Source organism: Cebus imitator, unplaced genomic scaffold, assembly GCF_001604975.1.
Source record: "Cebus imitator isolate Cc_AM_T3 unplaced genomic scaffold, Cebus_imitator-1.0 Scaffold15, whole genome shotgun sequence".
NCBI classification, from domain to species: domain Eukaryota; kingdom Metazoa; phylum Chordata; class Mammalia; order Primates; family Cebidae; genus Cebus; species Cebus imitator.
Window position 1 is genome coordinate 11,191,962 of NW_016107330.1, and position 21,793 is coordinate 11,213,754.

The following is a 21,793-nucleotide window of genomic DNA, read 5'->3' on the forward strand; positions in this document are numbered from 1 at the left end:
CTATAACTACATCACTGCATTATAGCCTGGGTGACAGAATGAGACCCTGTTTCTAAACAAAATAAAAAATAAGAAAATTTATCTTGTGTCTTTATATATAAAACAATTCATTAAAGAGAAAACAAAGTTAATATACAAACAAATCCAATGAAAAAGAACACAACATATATAATTTATAGTATGAAAATACTAGTATTTCATAGTATGAAATAGTTTGATATACAAAAATGCATCTGTATAGAGAGAATGTGACCAAAAGAGAAGCTGGCCATAATAATGACGGTAATTAACAATAATTTCCATATTTTTATTAATAAATTCCACGTAAAATGATACGTGATTCATCCCTAAATGGAGGAAACCAAAGGAGGTTTAGACTGGCTTCCAGCCTTGTGCTTCCTTAGCACAATAAACAGGCTCTACGGAAAAACATATACTCAGGAGTATGTTTATCAAATGACAACAAAAGGTTCAAGCACTACTAAAAGACAACCTAAACTGAGTCTTTACTTCCTCTGTCAGAGTTTTTTATGCATCAATCAAAGTGAGTCTTTACAATAAACTGTAATTAATTATGTGAAAGCAAATATGCATTGTTTATCAGATAAATAGGTAGTAAATACTACCATTAAGATATTAATTCATTCACTGTAACAACACTTATTAGCCTTAAAATATACTTTTATTTATAGGCACAGAAGCTGGTGCTTCTAAAATTGGACTTTTCTTAGTTACAATAGGATGAAATAGGATCAATAGGCTCTCACTGCCAAATCCCTCAGACTAAACTGACAGGGCAACAGACAAAAATATTTCAGAAAAATATGTCTTTATTGTGTGTGTGTGTGTGTGTGTGTGTGTGTGTGTGTGTCTCTTCTACATGGAACACACCATATATAACAAATATGTATTTATCAAATATCTTTGATTAAAATAATTTCCAGCTCACTGGAGTAACTGCCAAATAAGTCACCCAAAATTACATAATGCCACTGTGAAAACTTATCAGAATAACACCCTTTATGACCACTGATTAAAACCTAGATGCAGTAAATTTAAAAATAGGGCACGGTGTGGTGGCTCGCGTCTGTAATCCTAGCTCTTTAGGAGGCTGAGATGGGAGGATCTCTTGAGCTTAGGAATTTGTGATAAGCCTTGGCAACATAGTGAGACCTTGTGTATATAAAAAATAAAAAAAATTAGCCAGGCAAAGTGGCACAGACCTGTAGACCCAGCTATTTGGGAGGCCAAGATAGAAGGATCGTTTGAGCCCAGGAGGTTGAGGCTGCAGCAAGCTGTAATCATGCCACTGCACTCCAACCTAGGCAACAGAGCGAGATGCTATCTCAAAATGAAAAAGGGAAAGTAAAAGAGGGGAGAAGGAAGGGGAGAGAGGGAAGAAGGGAGAAGGAAGGGAGAGAAGGAAGGGGGAAGGGGAAGGGAGATAAGGGGAGAAAGGGAGAGGGAGAGAGGGGGAGAAAGGGAAAGAGGGAAAGAGGGGGAGAGGGAGAGAGGGGAAGAGGGGGAGAGGGAGAGAGGGAAAGAGGGGGAGAGGGGAAGAAAGGGGGAGAGAGAAGAGGGAGAGAGAGGGAGACGGAGAGAGGGGGAGAGAGAGAAATTCTCACATTAAAGGTGGAGAGGAGAGAGAGAGAGAGAGAGAGAGAAATTCTCACATTAAGTATCAAATAAGAAGATGTCAATTCAATTATTAATGTTGAGAAACAATTTCTGATAGTAAAAAAATCAAACAAAGTAGACCTATGACTACTAAACTTCCATACACTCTTCAGGAAAATCTAGTATTGAAAAACTTAGGCCAAGTACAATCAGCTCATGCCTGTAAATCCCAGCAATTTGGCAGGCCAGGGTGGGAGCATGACTTGAGCCCAGGAGTTTTGAGACAAACCTAGGCAATGTAGTGAGACCTCATTTCTACAAACTGGGCATGGTGGCGTGTGGTGGGCTGAGGTGATAGGACCATCTGAGCCTAGGAGGTTGAGGCTACAGTGAGCTATCATTGCACCACTGTACTTCAGCCTGGGTGACAGAGAGTAGAGTGAGACTCTACTCTTTGAGATAGTCAAACAAAACAAAACAATTATGAGTTCCTCATTTAAAAAAAAAAAAGTCCTTTAACCCACTTATTAAAGTGAAAGCTGAAAACACAGTAGATTTAAATTTTAAAAAACACTTATCCCTCTAAAGACTTCTACTATAGTTTGGCCATCTTTAGAAATTTGTAAGAATTCCAGCTTTAAGACTTTTTCCTAATAATCATGAAAGAGTTAGCAAAAACAGATGTCTAGAATATTTAAGGCAACACTATTCATAAGAAAAAAAGGGGAAAAAAAGGAAAACAACTAAATGTTCAACAATAAAGAATGTTTAAAGAAATGATGGCCTGAGTATATAATGGTATACTATACAATATTTAAAATAGGTTTTAAAAAGAGTATTTAATGATATGGAAAGTTGTTTATAATAAAAGATATGTTTTGTTCTGTTTCTGAGACAGAGTCTTGCTCTGTTGCCTAGGCTGGAGTACAGTGTTGTGATCTCAGCTCACTGGAAGCTCCATCTCCCAGGCTCAAGCAATCCTCTTACCTCAGCCTCCTGAGTATCTGAGACCACAGGTACGAGTCGCCATACCTGGCTAATTTTTTTAATTTTTTTGTAGAGATGGGGTCTCGCTATGTTACTCAGTCTGGTCTTGAACTCTTGAGCTCAAGCAATCCTCCTGCCTTGTCTTCCCAAAGTGCTTAGATTACAGGCATGAGCCACTGCACCTGGCAAGAATTTTTTTTTTAAGTGGGGCACAAAAACTATATGTAGAACCCAATTTAGTAACCTAAAAAATACTTAGTACTAACATATGTACACAGGGGAAAGTCAGTTTATTAATAATGGCTCTGAGTAATCAGACATATATATTTCCATGTTGCTTATCTGTAGTTTCCATAATGAGTGTCATATTTACAAGAAGAAAAAAATTGCTCCCTTTTATTCTCATATGGTGGTGGAATCAATGACTAAGACAGGTGTATCTTTTGGTTGTCACAAGTCTTTCAATGACTGAGAAGATGCTATTGCCATTTAATAGGCAGAGGGAGGAATGCTGAGCATCCTGCAATTTGAGGTACAGTCTCCCTTGACAAAGAATAGGTCTAAATGCCAACAGAGTCCCAAATGCACACTTCTATGAATGGTTGAATTACAACAGAATACCATTCACTGAACACACTAGGTGCTTTGAACAGTCACTAAGATTAAGACTAAGGCACCAACTAACTCTTGTTTAATTATCCACACCATATCCTCAATACAATGGATTCAATGTTCTTTCTCACTTAGGAAACAGCAATCCTTTCAGCTGTGTACCATCAATACCAAGCAAAAATTTGAATTCATTCAACAGTTGTGCTCTCTATAAACCAATGCGAAGTATTCCCTATGTCTTCATAAAGTGCTGAACAAATGCAAAAATGGTACATTCGTCTGGAACCTTGGCCTTCATGAAAATATTGCAGCTATTCACGTTAAAAACTCTGAGAAACCAGAAGCTTAATAATGGCAGCTAACATCTGTTAAATACTTATTATGTGTCAGGAACTGGGTCAAATACCATACAAACATTGTCCCTTTTAATTCTCACAACCACCATTGTGTTAGATACTATTATTTGCCTATTTTACAGATGAGGAAACTGAGGGTTTTAGAGATCAATCAATAGGCCCAAGGTCATATAAATAGCAAGTGCTCAAGCCTGAGATTGCTTTCAAAGCTCACATTCTTCCAACTTTGTGCGGGAAAGGGGAGGTTTATGGAAACAGAAGTACTTAAGTCAATCCGGCAAGAGGAAGGCTTTAGAGTTAACAGGAGATTCTATAACTGAGTACAACTCTCAGTAATGACATTTCCATTGAGAAAGAAGAAAAAAAAAAAAACAATTTGCAAAAGGTAGAGACTATTGTTTCTGGGAGTAATATTGCAATCTTTGAAAAAAGTCAATTTTTATATACTAATTTCAGAAGGAATCTACAGTTAAGACGGAAATTTTTAAAAACTCCTTGGCTGGCCAAAGTGGCTCCCATTTATAATCCCAGCACCTTGAGAGGCCGTAGCAGGCAGGTCACTTGAGCTCAGGAGTTTGAGATCAGCCTGCACAACATGTCAAAACCTCACCTCTACAAACAAACACAAAAATTAGCTGGGCATGGCGGTTCATGCCTGTGGTTCCAGCTACTCAAGAGGCTCAAGTGAGAGGACTGCTGAAGCCCAGGAGCTGGAGGCTGCAGTGAACCATGATTGTGTCACTACACTCCATCCTAGGTGACAGAATGAGATCCTGTCTCAAAATGGAAGAAAAAAGAAAAACAGAAATCCTCAGTGTAAAGCAAAAACATTTTCTCTAAAAAGTAGTGCACTCTTTCTAATGTTACATAAATTTAGTTTAAAAAAAAAAAAGGCTGAAAACAATAATATTTTAGATATTGGCAGGCTATGGATAAAATTAGAAAAGTTACTGTTTGACTAGCCAAGAAAGAAAAAAGAGAGAGTGATGAAAGAGTGAGAGAGGAAGGAAGAAAGGAAGGGAGGGAGGGAGGGAATTCGTTTTCTGGTAAATAGTCGGTACTAAAAGGAATGATAATCCCAGAGAGTTACTTATAACCTCTTAAATGTACTTAAAATACTACAAGGTTTTCTTTTCATCAAGGTAACCTAAGCACTTTGCAATTCAGCCTATATTATATACCAGTTTGATATGTTGATGTTGTTATTCAGATTTCCACTAAGCAAAACAAAAACAAAAACCTGAGAGGAAATCAAGTCTGTATTCCTTGTCTGGAAATCTGGGCCTAAATATGACAAAAAGGAGGGATCTCATAATCTAAAAATTTTAGCCTTCTTTTTCGCAAAATAATGGCAAACACAATAATACTGTCTTCCGGAAGGACAGAACTATCATCATCAAAGTATGTAATAATTTTTTTAAAATCCTGGCACAGCTACAGAGAAGTCTGCACAGAGGATATATTTTAAGGCCTCTCTGCATGGGAAGTATTTGATATCCTTAGCATAATTCTAGCCAGCAGAAGGATCACACATTTGCAAAAGTGTAATGAAGTTAAGTTTTGAAGGGAAGTACTCTGAGAATTACTCTCCATTAAGATTTAAAACATTCTGAATTTTGACTCAAAACTACTTTATCATTGAGGGTAGAGAGTGCTCTTCCCTATTTGGTCTACGAGCGGCAATTCTGCAAGGTAAATGACTTTACTATTTAAAAAATTTGCTTGAAGCATGCTTGAGTTCTCCTTTAACTCTGAATGTTGCTGAAAGTTTTTGACAGTGCAATTTTTTGAAGCATGCCAGATTAGGGATCACTAACTATTTTTTGGTTTAAAACTATCTTATATAACAAATATAATATAGGACATGTCTCTGTTCAAGAGTATCCGGCTTCTCAATACTCAGGGGAAAAATGAAATTTCTGTATATAAAACACCATATTATTATAATCTTTGTTTGATGTAAAAAATCACTGAAAACATACATTAGAAATACATCTTCCAGAAAGTTTATAATGTGATTAACCTGCAGTCTACCCAAAAACCTTTAATATTAAATATGTCCACTTTATGAGCCATTCCTAAATATTTTTTAAAGAATAATTTTTAGTCTGGGTGTGGTATCTCAGACCTATAATCCCAGCACTTTGGGAGGCTAAGGCGGGTGAATCACTTGAGGTCAGGAATTCAAGACCAGCCAGGCCAACATGGTGAAACCCCATCTCTACTAGAAATACAAAAATTAGCCAGGCGTAGTGGTGCACACCTGTAATTCCAGCTACTTGGGAGGCTGAGGCAGGAGAATAGCTTGAGCTCAGGGGGAGGAGGAGGCTGCAGTGAACCAAGACTGCACCACTGCACTCCAGCCTGGGTGACAGAGCAAGGCTCTGTCTCAAAAAAAAAAAAGAATTTTTAGAAAATCTATATACTAACGATAGAGCTACAGAATTATTAAAGGGTTTGGAAGAATGAATAATTCAAGAAAGTAAGAAGATAATGGCTTCCATATATAATATCCAATCATTTTTAGAAGCCTAAAACATAAACCAGGATCAAAGTTACTTGATTACCCGAACTGTGTTTAGAATTGTCTTTCAATTTTAGCTAAGGTCAAGTTAAAATCCAACTAAGCAGGAAAGAATATGATATTCCAGTTTCTGGTATGAGATCTCCCTTAAGTTTTCTATTATACTCCAAAAGGCGAAGTATTTATTTCAACAAACATTTGGCACCTTAATGTTCAAGTTCAATAGGAGCAGAAACCTTAGTGTACTATTCCTTAGTATAGTATTAATGGCTATAATTTACTAAGCACTTTCCATGTGCTAGGCATTATTCTCACATTAACCCTGTCAGGCACATAGGTCTTTATTCCACTCTGTAAGTGAAGAAACTGAGATACACAAGGTCAGTAGCTCAATCAAGACCAAATAACTAGTGCATGATGGAGCTGGCATTTGAACTGGGCTCCATCTCCAACTGTGGCTATAGAAGCCCAATCCTTTAAGAAGAAACATTTTATCTTTTTTTCTTTTTAAAAAGTAGCAAGATACCTCAGGACATGATGGCTATATAAAGTGTATTGTTCTTGTAAAGAAATATATGCTATGATTTCTCCTTCCACCTCCCACCTTGTTTTAAAGGCAGTTTAAGGCAGTTAACCTTTTGCGTACATACAAATACTAACAGTGAGAGACAAATGTATGAAAAAATTTTACCAATCATCCCTACTTTAGTTTATTAGAGGTAGAACGCTTTCATTTTCCACCTCAAAGCTTTGTTTAAAGGTGGGAGTCAAATTAATACTTGGATGCTGTACTCTTAACTCTTGAATGTTGAGGGTAATGTAATTAATAAAAAAGAGACTAAAGATAAGAGGGAGGAAAACAGTCATACACAAACCTTGCTTCTGGTCGCTAGCTGCAGTGACAGGGGTGCTGGCAGCAAGATGAGCGCTCTCCACAGTCCCGTAAACCACAGGGCTGTGCTCGGGGACCTGGCTGGGCAGCTGCTGGGATTTGAAGTACAAAAAAGGGTGATAATGAGCGTGCGAACATAAAAACTAGCAACATGGAACCCAAGCAAGTGGGGAAGACAGTAGAGCACGGGAGATCACAAAATTAAAAAAGGGAAGCAAGCAAACAATATATAGTCCAATTTAATAAATTCAAAAGTACATGGGAAGACAGGGAAGATAAAGAAAGAGGCAGCAGAAAAGGGGGAAGGAAAAGAAATGATTACCATTAACCACAGCAAGAGAAGACAGCACAACAGTCATTACTACAATTTATTCCCCATTGTTCCTTCTAAGGACAAGCCGACTTGTCAACCTAACAATAGATGTCACATGTGAGAGGGAATTTAACACCTTCCCAAAGACCAAAAGGATTTGGTCAACTTCATGTATAAATTACCTAGCAAAGCAGGACAAACAGAAAATATAATGAGATTGAAAACCAGTTACAGATTCAAGAAAACAATATTGAAAAATGATTCCTGCTACTTATCCATGTAACCATACAAGTGAAATGCAACTCTGAAAGTATATAAAGCACTTTCACCATAAAATATCTATAGGTTCTAGGTTAAGTATGGTATTTTCAGAATCAGAAATCTTGAGTAAAATATCAGGTTTTTCAGAGATAAGGAAACTCATTTTCACGCAGGCACTGTATTAGAATGAAAAATGCCCATCAAAATCCCAGCAGGGTAGGTTGAAAAAAATCACAGCTATTGCTGAACTTAGAGGGAACAGAATTACACAGAGAGGACAAGAACATTCATTCTACATCACATTCCAGGCAGGTATTCATCTGGATTTGTGCGTTACACAAAAGCCACAAGACAAAGCAGTGTCTCTCCTCGGAGATCTAAGGTCACATTTTTTGTTATCTATAATATCCTACAACAAATTATATCAGTGCTATCAGAGTAGAGCTCCCTGTACAATTCTATTTTTCTTTTTACTTTTTTTTTCCCCTGGGGAGTAGGGATGGGGAGATTAAGATGTGGGTGAGTGTGGGCAGACAGGGACACTTAAAAGTGACAGCTGATAAAAAATATTTTCAAGTCAGTAAGTCTCACTTAAAGTGGGAATATAAAATGAAATGGACACATACAATTCAGGATAATAGGTATCATTTAAGTAACAATGCTTTTCAGAATGTACAACATGAAATTTGTATTTGACTACATAAGGACTGTACAGAGTAATAGACAGAAATAGGGAAAATGCTATCATTTCACCTATTCATTATACAATCGAACTGTTCATATCCATAATTACTTCTAAATGAAGACTACTAAAATCATAATTCTATATATAAAAAAATGGAGAGTTACTGTTTTCACTTTGAATCAGGAACAAATAAAGAAAATAGCACTGCCATAATTACTCTGAATCCTTAGTTTCAGTGGGGAAAAATGCACTATTGAAATTCAATAGAAAGGTTCGTAGCTACAAATAAAAATATCAATTTTTCAATTCTATAGGCTGAAAACAGATCTAGAACAAACACTCTGTGTTATTTAGCGTTCATTAAGCAGTTGTCCACATTTCCCAGGAAAGGTCTGTGAGTTGTATCATTTACCTGAGAGGAAAAAAAATATTAACTACTCCAATTGCCTCGGAAATTAATAACCAAATAAGAAGGGGGGGTAATGTAACTGCTAAAAGTAGGTCACCAAAATGACATCCATAGAAAAAGTAAGATGTTTAAGGCAGTAAAAGGCTACTAGAGTCGATGATTTTTCCATCTAAAATATCTTCATTCATAAAAAAGATGGACATTTTAAAATTAACAAAGCCCTAAAAAGAATCTATGTAAAAGAGTCATAAGAAAGGAATGAGATAACATGTTTGTTAAGTTACAATTCGAAATCCAAGTATCCAGTACATAGTTATATATCCATAAAATGCTGGAAAAGTATTTCTCAGTTTCCACAGCTATGAAATGTAGAAGTAAAGATCCTACAGTCTCCTTCAACTTTAGCATTTTATAAGACTCTAACGGTACTAATGAAATCATAACATATTAAGACAGAATTCAATATATTTTTTTTTTTTTTTGAGACACAATCCTGCTCTGTCGCCAGTTGGAGCGCAGTGGCACAACCTCAACCCACTGCAACCTCTGCCTCCTGGGTTCCAGTGATTCCCCTGCCTCAGCCTCCTGAGGAGCTGAGACTACAGACACGCATCACCATGCCCAGGTAATTTTTTATATTTTAGTAGAGATGAGGTTTCACCATTTTGGCCAGAATGGCCTCCTGACCTCGTGATCTGCCTGCCTCAGCCTCCCAATGTGCTGGAATTACAGGTGTGAACCACTGCGCCCGGCCAGAATTCAATATTTTAATCTTGTTCAGAATTAGTTTTAATTTAGGACAGTCTTCTCAAATTGTAGTTCAACCTTTAATTTCATCTCTTCTCTCCTAAAAAAGTAACTCAACTAGGCCAGTCGCTGTGGCTCACGCCTGTAATCCCAGCACTCTGGGAGGCCAAAGCAGGTGGATCACCTGAGGTCAGAAGTTCAAGACCAGCCTGGCCAACATGGTGAAATATCAACTCTACTAAAAATACAAAAATTAGACAGGCTCACGCCTGTAATCCCAGCACTTTGGGAGGCCGAGGCGGGTGGATCACGAGGTCAAGAGATCGAGACCATCCTGGTCAACATGGCGAAACCCCGTCTCTACTAAAAATACAAAAAATTAGCTGGGCATGGTGACGCGTGCCTGTAATCCCAGCTACTCAGGAGGCTGAGGCAGGAGAATTGCCTGAACCCAGGAGGCAGAGGCTGCGGTGAGCCGAGATCGCGCCATTGCACTCCAGCCTGGACAACAGAGCAAGACTCCATCTCAAAAAAAAAAAAAAAAAAGGTAACTCAACCATAAACAGTCTATTAAAAAGGAATTCCCAAAGCATAAATAATCATGAACTATTTTACTAATCAGTAAGTCAGAAAAATCAGGAAACATACTAAGTACTGTGACACAAAACACAACATCCAATGAATGCTGTATGCATTTTGATATATATATAAAGAAATTAAGCTAGACAAGGTAAATTTAGCAACTCTTCCCACAGTGTTGCAACAGTAAATGCTAAATTCCCTATCAAATTTTGCAAAATCAAGGTTCCGATTGGTAGAAAGGGGAAAAAAAATCAAATGTTTCTCACAAACTAGAGTGACGACAGTTTAAGGGAGGGCAAGATATTAGATTCCTGATAGTGTTTGAGAAAAATTCTTTATAAATTTTCCTTTACAATCTACTCAAAGATTTATATACTAAAGTACTGACCTCAAGGAATCATGGTAGGCTTCGGCCCACATACTGGAGGAATTTGTTTTTTAAAAACATAATGTTTACCTCTTAGGCAAACGGGCAACAGAATCTAAAACTGTTCTTAAATACTTCTTTACATAATTTAAAATTCATATTTCTTTACACAGGCACATTGTTTTGCCCAGAAAGGGGGTCACCTTCTTTTGTCTTCTATTTTAATCACATACAGGATAGGATACTTAAGTACAAAGGTGGTTATACACAACGGTCAACAACTATGACCCTGGGGCCATATACCTGATTTTGTACTGCCCACAAGGTAAGTTTCTACAATTTCAAATGTTGGGGGGGAAAAAAATCAAGGGGCAAAACAGTATTTCTTGACACATGAAAATTACGTAAAATTCAAATTTTGGTGCCCATAAATAACATGTTATTGAAACAGACACACCCATCCATCTATATATTTTGTATAACTGCTTTTGAGCCACAATGGCAGAGATGAAGAGTGCTAAAAGAGATAATATGGCTGCAAAGTCTAAAATATTTACTATCTGGCCCATTACAGAAAATATTCGCTGACCTCTATTATAATTCATTTAGAGAAAGCCAGAGACTTCAAATAGTTACATAAATATTAAAAAAAAAGGTTGATTTGCTGTCATAAGAGTCTCATTCAATGACTTTAAAATAATCCTTGTATAAATACTTCATGTATTTAACATATATAAAATGATAAACAAGTATAGCCTCCATCGAGAAACACTATGAAGGTTAAGAAGCAAAACAATAATATACTTGATGCCAGGAAAAGGTACCAAAACACGCTTCTTTTTAGTAGGACTTTCTCCCAGTCTCTCATTAGAAAGGTGTGTGTCAATATGTGTGTTTTTCCTCCTGATGTTTACCTTGTACAAAAACACTAAGAATCCACTCATGGCTAAGACAAAATTCCTGGCTTCATTGAGCTTATATTCTATCAAAGGAAACATACGGTATAAACCACAAAAGTAATCACTAATTACCATAACTATAAATGCTTTACTGGGAAAGTAAGAGTACAAAGATGACCTATCATCTGGGGTTCTGACTTTATGATGTGTGTGGGGAAGATATTTTGAGTAAGCAACATTTAGGCTGAGTTTCAAAAAATCAATGTGAATGTTGTCATGCAGAAGGAAGGGCAGGTAGACGCATCTTATGCAGAGAAAACACATGTCTGAAGGCTCTAAAATGAAGAGTATTCCGTGATCAACTATTTTATGTAAAAGGTAAGAGGGACACAGAAAGAACGGGGAAATTTGGTGTGAAATGAGGCAGTCAGGGGCCAGGCAGACAGGGCCTTACAGGCCACACCAAGGGTTTTGGTCTTTATCCCCCTAGCAATAGGAAGCCAGGGCCAGGTTTTAAACAACAATATTATAAAATCAGATTTGTGTTTTAATTTTTCTTTTTTTTTTTAAGGCAGGATCTCTCTGTCACCCTGGGGGGGTACAGTGGTACAATCACAGTTCACTGCAGCCTCCTTGACTTCCTGAGTTCAAGTGTTCCTCCCACCCCAGCTCCTAAGCAGCTAGGACCACAGGCGTGTACCACCATGTCCAGCTATTTTTTTCTATTTTTTGTACAGATGGGGGTCTCGGTATGTTGCCTGGGCTGGTCTTGAACTGGGCTCATGTAATCCTCCCCACTTGGCCTCCTAAAGTGCTGAGACTACAGGCATGAGTCATTATACCTGGCTGATGTTTTATAAAGGTAATTCTGACCACTGCATGGAGAATGAACTAGAGCAAGGAAATAACAGTTAGAAGGATACAGTTTTCAAAGTTACTTCAGTAGCCCAAGGGAAATAATTTTGGTGGTAATAATGGTGGGCAGTGACTGAACTTTACTTAAATGTAGGAGGTAAACTGACTGGGCTTGATGAGACATGGTAGAGAAGCGATCCATGAGGAGAGGGGGGTAAAAAGAAAAACATTAGGTTTCTAGATTTCTGAGATAGGGGCCAGTATGAGAAAGGGAACCCTGGAGGAGACATAAGGTTTGGGAGTCATGAGCTTGGAAAGAGGAAAACCATGATCTCCAGTTTTGAGGTTGAAGTGCTTGTGAAATACCTGAGTACAGAGATCAAGTAAAAAACAGTATCTAACCTGAAGCTCTGAAGTGTTCTCATAATATGATATGCCATAATAAACACTTCCTTCAAGACAAAGGCAATAAATAACAACAGCAATAATATAATAGTAACAATAATTCCACTGAATTTGAACACAGGAATTACACGATGTAAGGACTACAACAGTCATCAACCACATAAATCAGTTCTTTAATACTTTCTATACTAGTAAGATTTGACTGTGTACTCACCCAAATCTCATCTTGTAGTTCCCATAATTCCTGTACACACCTCAAAAATTCTATGGACATGAACTTTTGTATGTTTTTGTATGGACACTTAGTCAATAGTGAAGACACACTGGAAAGGGTGTTATGATTTATGTTTTAAAAAGATCACTCACTTGGGCTGTGTATAAAATATCAACAGAGGAGAGGCAAGACAGAAGCAGAGAGATGAGTGAGAAAGTTCCTGTTGTCTAGGGGAGAGCAAAATGAGCAAAATGGCTTAGACTACAATAACAGTAGTGAAGACGGTGGGAATGAGTCAACTAGGACTTGCTGATGTAATGACCGTGGAGAGTGAGATTAAGAGGATTTAAAGGTGACTCCTAGGCTTAGAACCTCAGCAGCTGAGGTAGACTACAGAATAATTTACAAAAGAAGAACAAGGGAGCACAGCAAACATCTGTTGAAATAGCTTATTTTATTCAATTTTTTGGAGACAGGGTCTTGCTCTGCCATTCAGGCTGAATTGCAGTGGCATGACCATGGCTCACTGCAGCCTCAAATTCCCAGGCTCAAGCAACTGTCCTGCCTCAGAGACAGGGTCTCGATATGTTGCCAGGGCTGGTGTTGAACTCCTGGGATCAAGCAATTCTCTCAGCTTGGCCTCCCAAAGTGCTGGGATTACAGGCATGAGTCAACGTGCCAGGCCCTGAAATAGTTTATAATGAAGGGGTGACAAACTCAAATCCCTTCAGAAACCTTAATGTGTAATGCAAAAGGGAGCAAATAATAAGAGAAGAAGGTAACAAACTAGAGAGTATATGCTTGGGCTAACAGCATTCAGATTGATGAATTTTTTTGTTCTTTAAGCACTGACCTGGCAAGACAATATATACCTGCAATAGAGACCATCCTTAAAAGGAAGGAAAGGTTGCCAAGGTCAGAAATGAGGAGAAGAAACCGAGACACTCAAGAAAAAAGCTTGAACGCAGACTTAAGAAAATGATGTATATAGATATATATTTTTTTTTGAGATGGAGTCTTGCTCTGTCGCCTAGGCTGGAATGCAATGGAGCAGTCTCGGCTAACTGCAACCTCTGCCTCCCGGGTTCAAGCAATTCTACTGCCTCAGCCTCCTGAGTAGCTGGGATTACAGGTGCCCACCACCACAGTCGGATGATTTTTGTATTTTTAACAGAGATTGGGTTTCACCATGTTGGCCAGGCTGGTCTTGAACTCCTGACCTCATGATCCGGCTGCCTCAGCCTCCCAAAGTGCTGAGATTATAGGCAGGACCACGATGTCAGCCTAAGAAAATGATTTTTAAAGTTCTTATGGGCAAGAACTCTCAAAATATACAAATACACAGGAATTAAATAATGTTTCTAAATGATATCTGGGTTAATAATGAAATGAAGATGGAAATTAAAAAGTATCTGAATCAAGTGATAATAATGACACGTTATTAAAATATCTGGGATACAGCAAAAGAAGTGCTAAAAGCAAAGTTTACAGCACTAAATGCCTACATCAAAAATCTGAAGAGCACAAATTGACAACCTAATGTCACACCTCGAAAAATTAGAAAAACAAACACAAACTAAAACCAAACCTAAAAGAAGAAAAGAAATGATAAAAATTGGCTCATGCCTATAATCCCAGCATTTCGGGAGGCAGAGGCAGGTGGATCACTTGAGGTCAGGATTTGAGACCAGCCTGGCCAACATGATGAGATCCCATCTGTACTAAAAATTAAAAAATTAGCCAGGTATGGTGGCTACACCCGTGTACTCCTAGCCACTCAGGAGACTGAGGCAGGATGCAATGAGACAAGATTGTGCTACTGCACTCCAGACTGGATGACAGGGGGAGGCTCTGTCTCAAAATAAAATAAAATAAAAAATAACGAGAAAAAGAAATAACAAAAATTGCAGCAAAACTAAATGAAATTCAAACAAATAAAAGAAGCAATACAAAAGATCAATAAAACAAAATGTTTGGTTCTTTGAAAAAACAGACTATTCACTAGATTAACCAAAAAGAGAGAAGATCCAAATAAGCTCAATTAGAAATGAAACTGAAGACAACAGACACAAGAGAAACTAAAAAGATTACTCAAGATTACTATGAACAACTTTATGCCTACAAACTATAAAACATGGAGGAAATGGATAAATTTCTGGAAACATACAACACTCCTACATTAAATCAGAAGGAAAGAGAAACCCTGAACAGACCAATGACAAGCAGCAAGACTGAATCGGTAATTTAAAAATTACCAACAAAGAAAGTCGAGGACCAGATGAATTCACACCAGAATCCTACCAGACATTCAAAGAAAGGGTCCCAATCCTACTGAAACTATTCCAAAAGATTGGGAAAGAAGGAATCCTCCCTAAATCATTCTATGAAGCCAGTATCACCCTGATACCTAATACAGGNCATGGAGGAAATGGATAAATTTCTGGAAACATACAACACTCCTACATTAAATCAGAAGGAAAGAGAAACCCTGAACAGACCAATGACAAGCAGCAAGACTGAATCAGTAATTTTACAATTGCCAACACACAAATAAAGCCCAGGACCAGATGGATGCATGGCTAAATTCTACCAGACATTCAAAGAATTGGTACCAATCCTACTGAAACTATTCCAAAAGATTGGGAAAGAAGGAATCCTCCCTAAATCATTCTATGAAGCCAGTATCACCCTGATACCTAATACAGGAAAGAACACACAAAAGAAAAGTACAGACCAATTTCTGTAATGAAGACAGATGTAAAAATCATCAACAAAATACTAGCTAACCATATGCAACAGCACACCAAAAAGATAATTCATCATGATCAAGTGGGTTTTATTTCAGGGATGCAGGGATGGTTCAACATATGGAAGTCAATAAATGTGATACATCACATAAATAGAATTATAAACAAAACCCATATGACCATCTCAATAGATGCTGAAAAAACATTCAACAAAATCCAACATCCCTTTATGATAAAATCCTCAACCAAGTAGGCATAAAAGGAACTTACCTAAAAATAGTAAAAGCCATATATGACAAACCGATAGCCAATATCATACTGCATGGGAAAAAGTTGAATGCATTATCCCTGACAACAGGAACAAAACAAGGAGGCCCACTCTCACCACCTCTATTCAACATAGTTCTGGATGTCCTAGTCAGAGCAATTAGGCAAGAGAAAGAATAAAGGGCATCCAAATTGGAAAAGAGGAAGTCAAACTAGCACTGTTTGCAGATGATATGACTGTATACCTAGAAAACCCTTAGGACTCCTCAAAAAGACTCTTAGATTTGATAAACGAATTCAGTAAAGTCTTAGGTTACAAAATCAATGTACACAAATCAGTAGCACCACTATACATCAACAATGACCAACTGAGAATTCAATCAAGAACTCAATATATTTTACAACAACTGCAAAAATAAAATGAACCTAGGAATATGCTTAACCAAGGAGGTGAAAGATCTCTACAAGGAGAAATACAAAACACGGCTGAAAGAAATCAGAGATGACACAAACAAATGGAAATGGATCGAATAATCATGGACGGGAAAAATCAATGTTGTGAAAATGGCCATACTACTCAAAGCAATCTACAGATTCAATGTAATTCTCATCAAAACACCAATATTTTTCATATAATCAGGAAAAACAATCCTAAAATTCATACAAAACAAAAAAAGGGCCCAATTAGCCAAAGTAATCCTAGGCAATAATAAATAAATAAATAAAATTCATATTTGGAAGGGGAAAAATAAAAAATCTGGGAGCATCACATTACTTAAAATTATACAAAGCTATAGTTAACAAAACAGCATGGCACTGGTATAAAAGCAGGCACATAAGCTAATGAAATAGAATAGAGAACTCAGAAATAAAGCCAAGAAAGTACAGCCAACTGATCTTCAACAAAGCACACAAAAACATAAACTGGGGAATAGACACCCTATTTAACAAATGGTGCAAGGAAAACTGACAAACCTCATGTAAAAGAATAAAACTGGATCACCTTATACAAAAATCAACTCAAGATAAATCAAAGACTTAAATATAAAGACCTGAAACTATAAAAATTCTAGAAGATAATATTGCAAAAACTCTTCTAGATATCAGCCTAGGCAAATAATTCATGACTAAGACCCCAAAGCAAATGCAACAAAAACAAATAAACAGAACCTAATTAAACTAAACCTTCTGCACAGCAAAAGAAATAATAATCAGAGTAAAAAGGTAACCCACAGAGATGCAAACTATGCATCTGACGAAGGACTAGCATCCAGAATCTACAAGGAACTCAAATAAATCAGCAATAATAATAAAAATCCCATCAAAAAGTGGGCAAAGGACAGGAGCAGACATTTCTCAAAAGAAGATATATAAATTGTCCTATAAACAATATAAAAACACGCTTAACATCACTGATGATTAAGGAAATGCAAATTAAAACCACAAAGCAATACCATCTTACAGCTACAAGAATGGCCATTATTAAAAAGTCAAAAAACAATAAGTACTGGCATGCAGGTGGGGAAAAGATTATGCTTATATATTGCTGGTGGGAATGTAAAACTGGTAGGAATGCATAACCTTTATGGAAAACAGTACAGAGATTACTTAAAGAGCTAAAAGTAGATCTACCATTTGATCCAGCAATCCCACTACTGGCTATCCACAAAAAGGAAACAAAGTCATTATATGAAAAAGAGACTTGCACACATATGTTTATAGCAGTACAATTCACAATTACAAAGATGCAGAACTAACCTAAGTGCATAATGAGTGGATAAAGAAAATGTGGTATAGATACACCATGGAATACTATTCAGTCATAAAAAGGAATGAATGTCTTTTGTACCAACTTGGATGGAGCTGGAGGCCATTACTCTAAATGAGGTAACACAGGAGTGGAAAATTAAAAACCATATGTTCTGACTTAAGTGGAAGCTAAGCTATGAGTACGCAAAGGCATACAGAGTGATATAATGGACTTTAGAGACTCAGAAGGGGGAAGGGTGAGAGAGGTAACTGGGATAAAAAACTACTCATCAGGTACAATGTGGTACAATGTATACTACTCAGGGGACAGGTGCACTAAAATCTCAGAGTTGACCACTATATAATTCATCCATGTAACAAAAAAACTACTTGTGCCCCAAAAGCTATTGAAATAATAAATAAATAAGTAAATATAAAGTTCATACTGCGAAGGGGAAAAATGAAACAAGAAAAGCTCTAAAAGGCAAATATAGTATGAACAGAATTCTCTCGCAAATATATTAAAATGTACTATAAGTTATATTTAAGACAGTATAATAATGGTATTAAAACGAATCAATGAAATAGAAAAGTCCATAAACAGACCTAAGTATATATAATAACACAGTAAATAATTAAAACAACTTTCGAAACAAGAAAGCAATGAGAACCTCTTCAATAAATAATACTTAAACAAGAGACAGGCCATTTGGCACAATCTAAACTTTCCTGTATAATATCAAAAATAAATTGTAGCTGGGAGTGGTGGCCCACACCTGTAATCCCAGCACTTTGGGAGGCTGAGGTTAGTGGATCACCTGATGTCAGGAGTTTGAGACCAGCTTGGGCAACATGGCGAAACCTCATCTTTATTAAAAATAAAAAAAACATTACCCAGGCATGGCGGCATATACATGTAGTCCCAGCTACTCAGAAGGCTGAGGCGGGAGGTGGGAGGACTGCTTGAACCCAGGAGCTCAAGACTGTCATAAGCAATCCAGCCAGAGCAACATACAAGACCCTGTCTCAAAAATAAATAAATGAAACAAAACTTAACAATTCCGTATGCTAGAAGGCATGTTGACAAAGTTAAAACATAATCATCAAACAAGAAAAAAAATTTTAACGTATGTCAAAGGATTTCTTTAACATGTTAAAGCACTCTTACAAATCTGTCAGACAAAAATCATCACCTAAAAGAAACATGTAAACAGATAATTCATACACATACATATAACTGGTGAACATCAAAAAATTCTTAACTTCACAAAACACACAAAAACTAAACAAGATACTGTTTTTCATTGTCAGATAAGCAATGATATAGGGAAAAGAGTATTCTCTTTTACTGCTAGGTAAGAGATTAACTGGTACATTTGTGGAAGGTAGAAAATGACAACACAATAACCCCAAAATAAGCAAACAAAGCTGTTCATCATAACATTGTTAATATAGAGACAAACAGGAAACAACATGAATACCCATCAATTAAATCAATTATGGTACATTAAAACAAAGGATACCATACAGACATTTTAATATAATCAAATATAAACATTTCTATGTGAACTGAAAAATGTGATCTTAAGGGAGGTTACTGAAAAAATACTAATTATGAAATGGCTTTCATAAACCCAAATTTATTAAATTATATGTTTAAACTATGATCATGCCACTGCACTCTGGCCAGGGTGACAGAGTGAGACTCTGCCTCTAATTTAAAAAACAAATATATACACACACAGATGTATACGTCTATATGCACATGCACTAAAAGATGTCTGAAAGGATATTCACCCAAAAGTTAACAATGGTTAATTCTTGGTAATAAGAGTTAGGATTAAGATTTCTTTCTTTACTACTCTTTTCCAATGAAGACCTATAATTTGTATAATGTTATTTTAATTTTGAAAATATATTTTTGGGCCAGGCGCGGTGGCTCACGCCTGTAATCCCAGCACTTTGGGAGGCCAAGGCGGGTGGATCACAAGGTCAAGAGATCGAGACCATCCTGGTCAACATGGCGAAACCCCGTCTCTACTAAAAATACAAAAAATCAGCTGGGCATGGTGGCACGTGCCTGTAATCCCAGCTACTCAGGAGGCTGAGGCAGGAGAATTACCTGACCCAGGAGGTGGAGGCTGCGGTGAGCTGAGATCGCGCCATTGCACTCCAGCCTGGGTAACGAGAGCGAAACTCCGTCTCAAAAAAAAAAAGAAAGAAAACATATTTTAAATAAAAGACTAAATCTGATAGTTCCTTGCAATCTTTCACAACACTTCTTGTGATCACTTACAACTACTATAGTCATCAGATGACTATAAGTTCCAATACTGTTGCTCAGTGTCCAACTAGGAGTAGGCAGTAGGAATAAAAATTGTTATATACACAAAAATCGAAGTCACATTTTCTTTATAATTAAGATTCTGGTTTAGAGTATCCAAGGTAAAATTAAATCACTATAAAAGCAAAGGCTTTTATATCATTTGATGAAGAATTATGAGAAAACAGGTCAAATATAAAAAACACACAAAATTTAATTTTATTAATGTGTCTCATAGGCTTATTTTTCTTGGAATACTCAAACAACTTAAAACATACTTGTTCCACTGGCTTCCCAAAAAAGGTTATGTATCTCAAAAGTGGCTGGAATTCAAATATTCTTTTCTTACTTGCTTTAGGAAATTCCTACAGGCATTGAAGCTGGAGAATCTCATATGTATTTAAAAATTAGACATTTTTTTAAAGTCATGTTGGAGTTATTTGATGAAATAAACAACCTTGCTCTACAAATCTAAGTAGGAACCTTTGATGATCTGTGTGCAAATTCTTTAAAAATAGTTTTTATTACTGCATAACAGATGTACATAGTTTCAGCGTACACATAAAAACTTAATATATTCATATTATTCAAAGATAAATATTTGTCTTTTCTTTATGCTAGGAGCATTTGAACTCTTCTAGCTATTTCAAAATGTACAATAGATTATTGTAAGCTATAGTCATCCCACTGATCTACCAAACATTAGGTCTTATTTATTCTATCAAACCAAAGAGTATATACAAATTGATTTCAAACTATGAAACAGCATAACAAAGCAAGGGTCTCTGTTCATCAAATGTCCCATTTAGAAACTTGAGAGAATCCGCCCCAGCTTAGATGCCTATTTAAAGTCTACAAGGCTTTACGTATTATTGAAGAACACCTTTTTAAGTCAAGGGAGATTACTGATGATAAGCTATTTTGTTAAAGATAAAGAACAATATAATTTAATTTAGTAACCACTAAATTTAGAACACAAAGAAGAGACATCCCTTTTTATTGTAGTCACCACTAAAACAAAAAAATACCCACATGCTTTAAGGTACAGAATGAGTGCCTATGACAAAATGAAATTTTAAAAGATTGGATTTGTTTACATTATACTAGGTATCACCTCCAAATTCTTCCTGTGGGAATGTAACTACTGACTGCACATATCAACTTATAACATGAATATCACAATGGAAGCTGTAGGCCCAGTTCTAGGAAACCATTAGTGCTACACCATGAAATGAACTACAGTTGACCCTTGAACAATTCAGGAGCTAGAGGCACTGACCCCACACAGTTGAAAATCTGCATATAACTTTTCACTCTCCAAAAACTTAACTAGTAACAGCCTACCATTGACTGAAAGCTTTACCGATAAAAAATATTTTTTCTCGGTATGCATGTATGTTATATATAATACATTCTATATTCTTACAATAATGTAAGCTAGAAGAAAATGTGTTTAAGAAAACCATCAGGAAGAGAAAATACATTTTCAGCACCATACTGTATTTATCAATACCGTAAGTTTACATCATCTGTTTACAAGATAAATCATCTGTCTAAAATGGTGGGACACTGCAGACCTAAATCTATAGTACGTATCCAGCAATTCACCTTTTTCTTGTAATGTTATCACTTTTCTCTGCTTCTTGGAAGTACTGCCGGCATCACTGGTGGCACTCTGTATGGGTCCCATGGCGTTATTCAAGGTTTATGAAAATGCATTAAACATGACCAAAAAATATGCAAGAATGAAGAGAGATCACATTTTACTATGAGGCACAATTTACAGGAGTGATGAACTGCTCACCTAAAGATGATTAGTGTCACAGGGTATTTTAAGCAGATATTTCCAACATTTGAGCTCACGAAAATAGCAACAGGGGGTGCCTATAAAATTACATTAGTACAGTACATACTACAGTTAACTTCATGTAGTTAGGGTGTAATATTGCCTCTTTTACCTTTTTTTTTTTTTTTTTTTTTTT

General features: G+C 36.6%; 1 protein-coding gene across 24 annotated transcripts in view; it reads right to left on the bottom strand.

Annotated features, from left to right (window-relative positions):
• Positions 1-21,793, bottom strand: part of EIF4G3 (eukaryotic translation initiation factor 4 gamma 3) — a 379,583-nt gene that overhangs the window by 141,448 nt on the left and 216,342 nt on the right. For 19 of the 24 annotated variants that reach the window (XR_005196570.1, XR_005196569.1, XM_037730564.1 and 16 more), the window contains one exon: positions 6,972-7,080. Coding sequence is in view for 22 of the 24 variants with exons in the window: in XM_037730564.1 (XP_037586492.1) it covers positions 6,972-7,080 (109 nt within the window). In the remaining 2 variants the exon portion in view is untranslated. The remainder of the gene's footprint in view (positions 1-6,971; positions 7,081-21,793) is intronic. The other 5 variants (XM_037730567.1, XM_037730571.1, XM_017506610.2 and 2 more) reach the window with 1 other exon arrangement.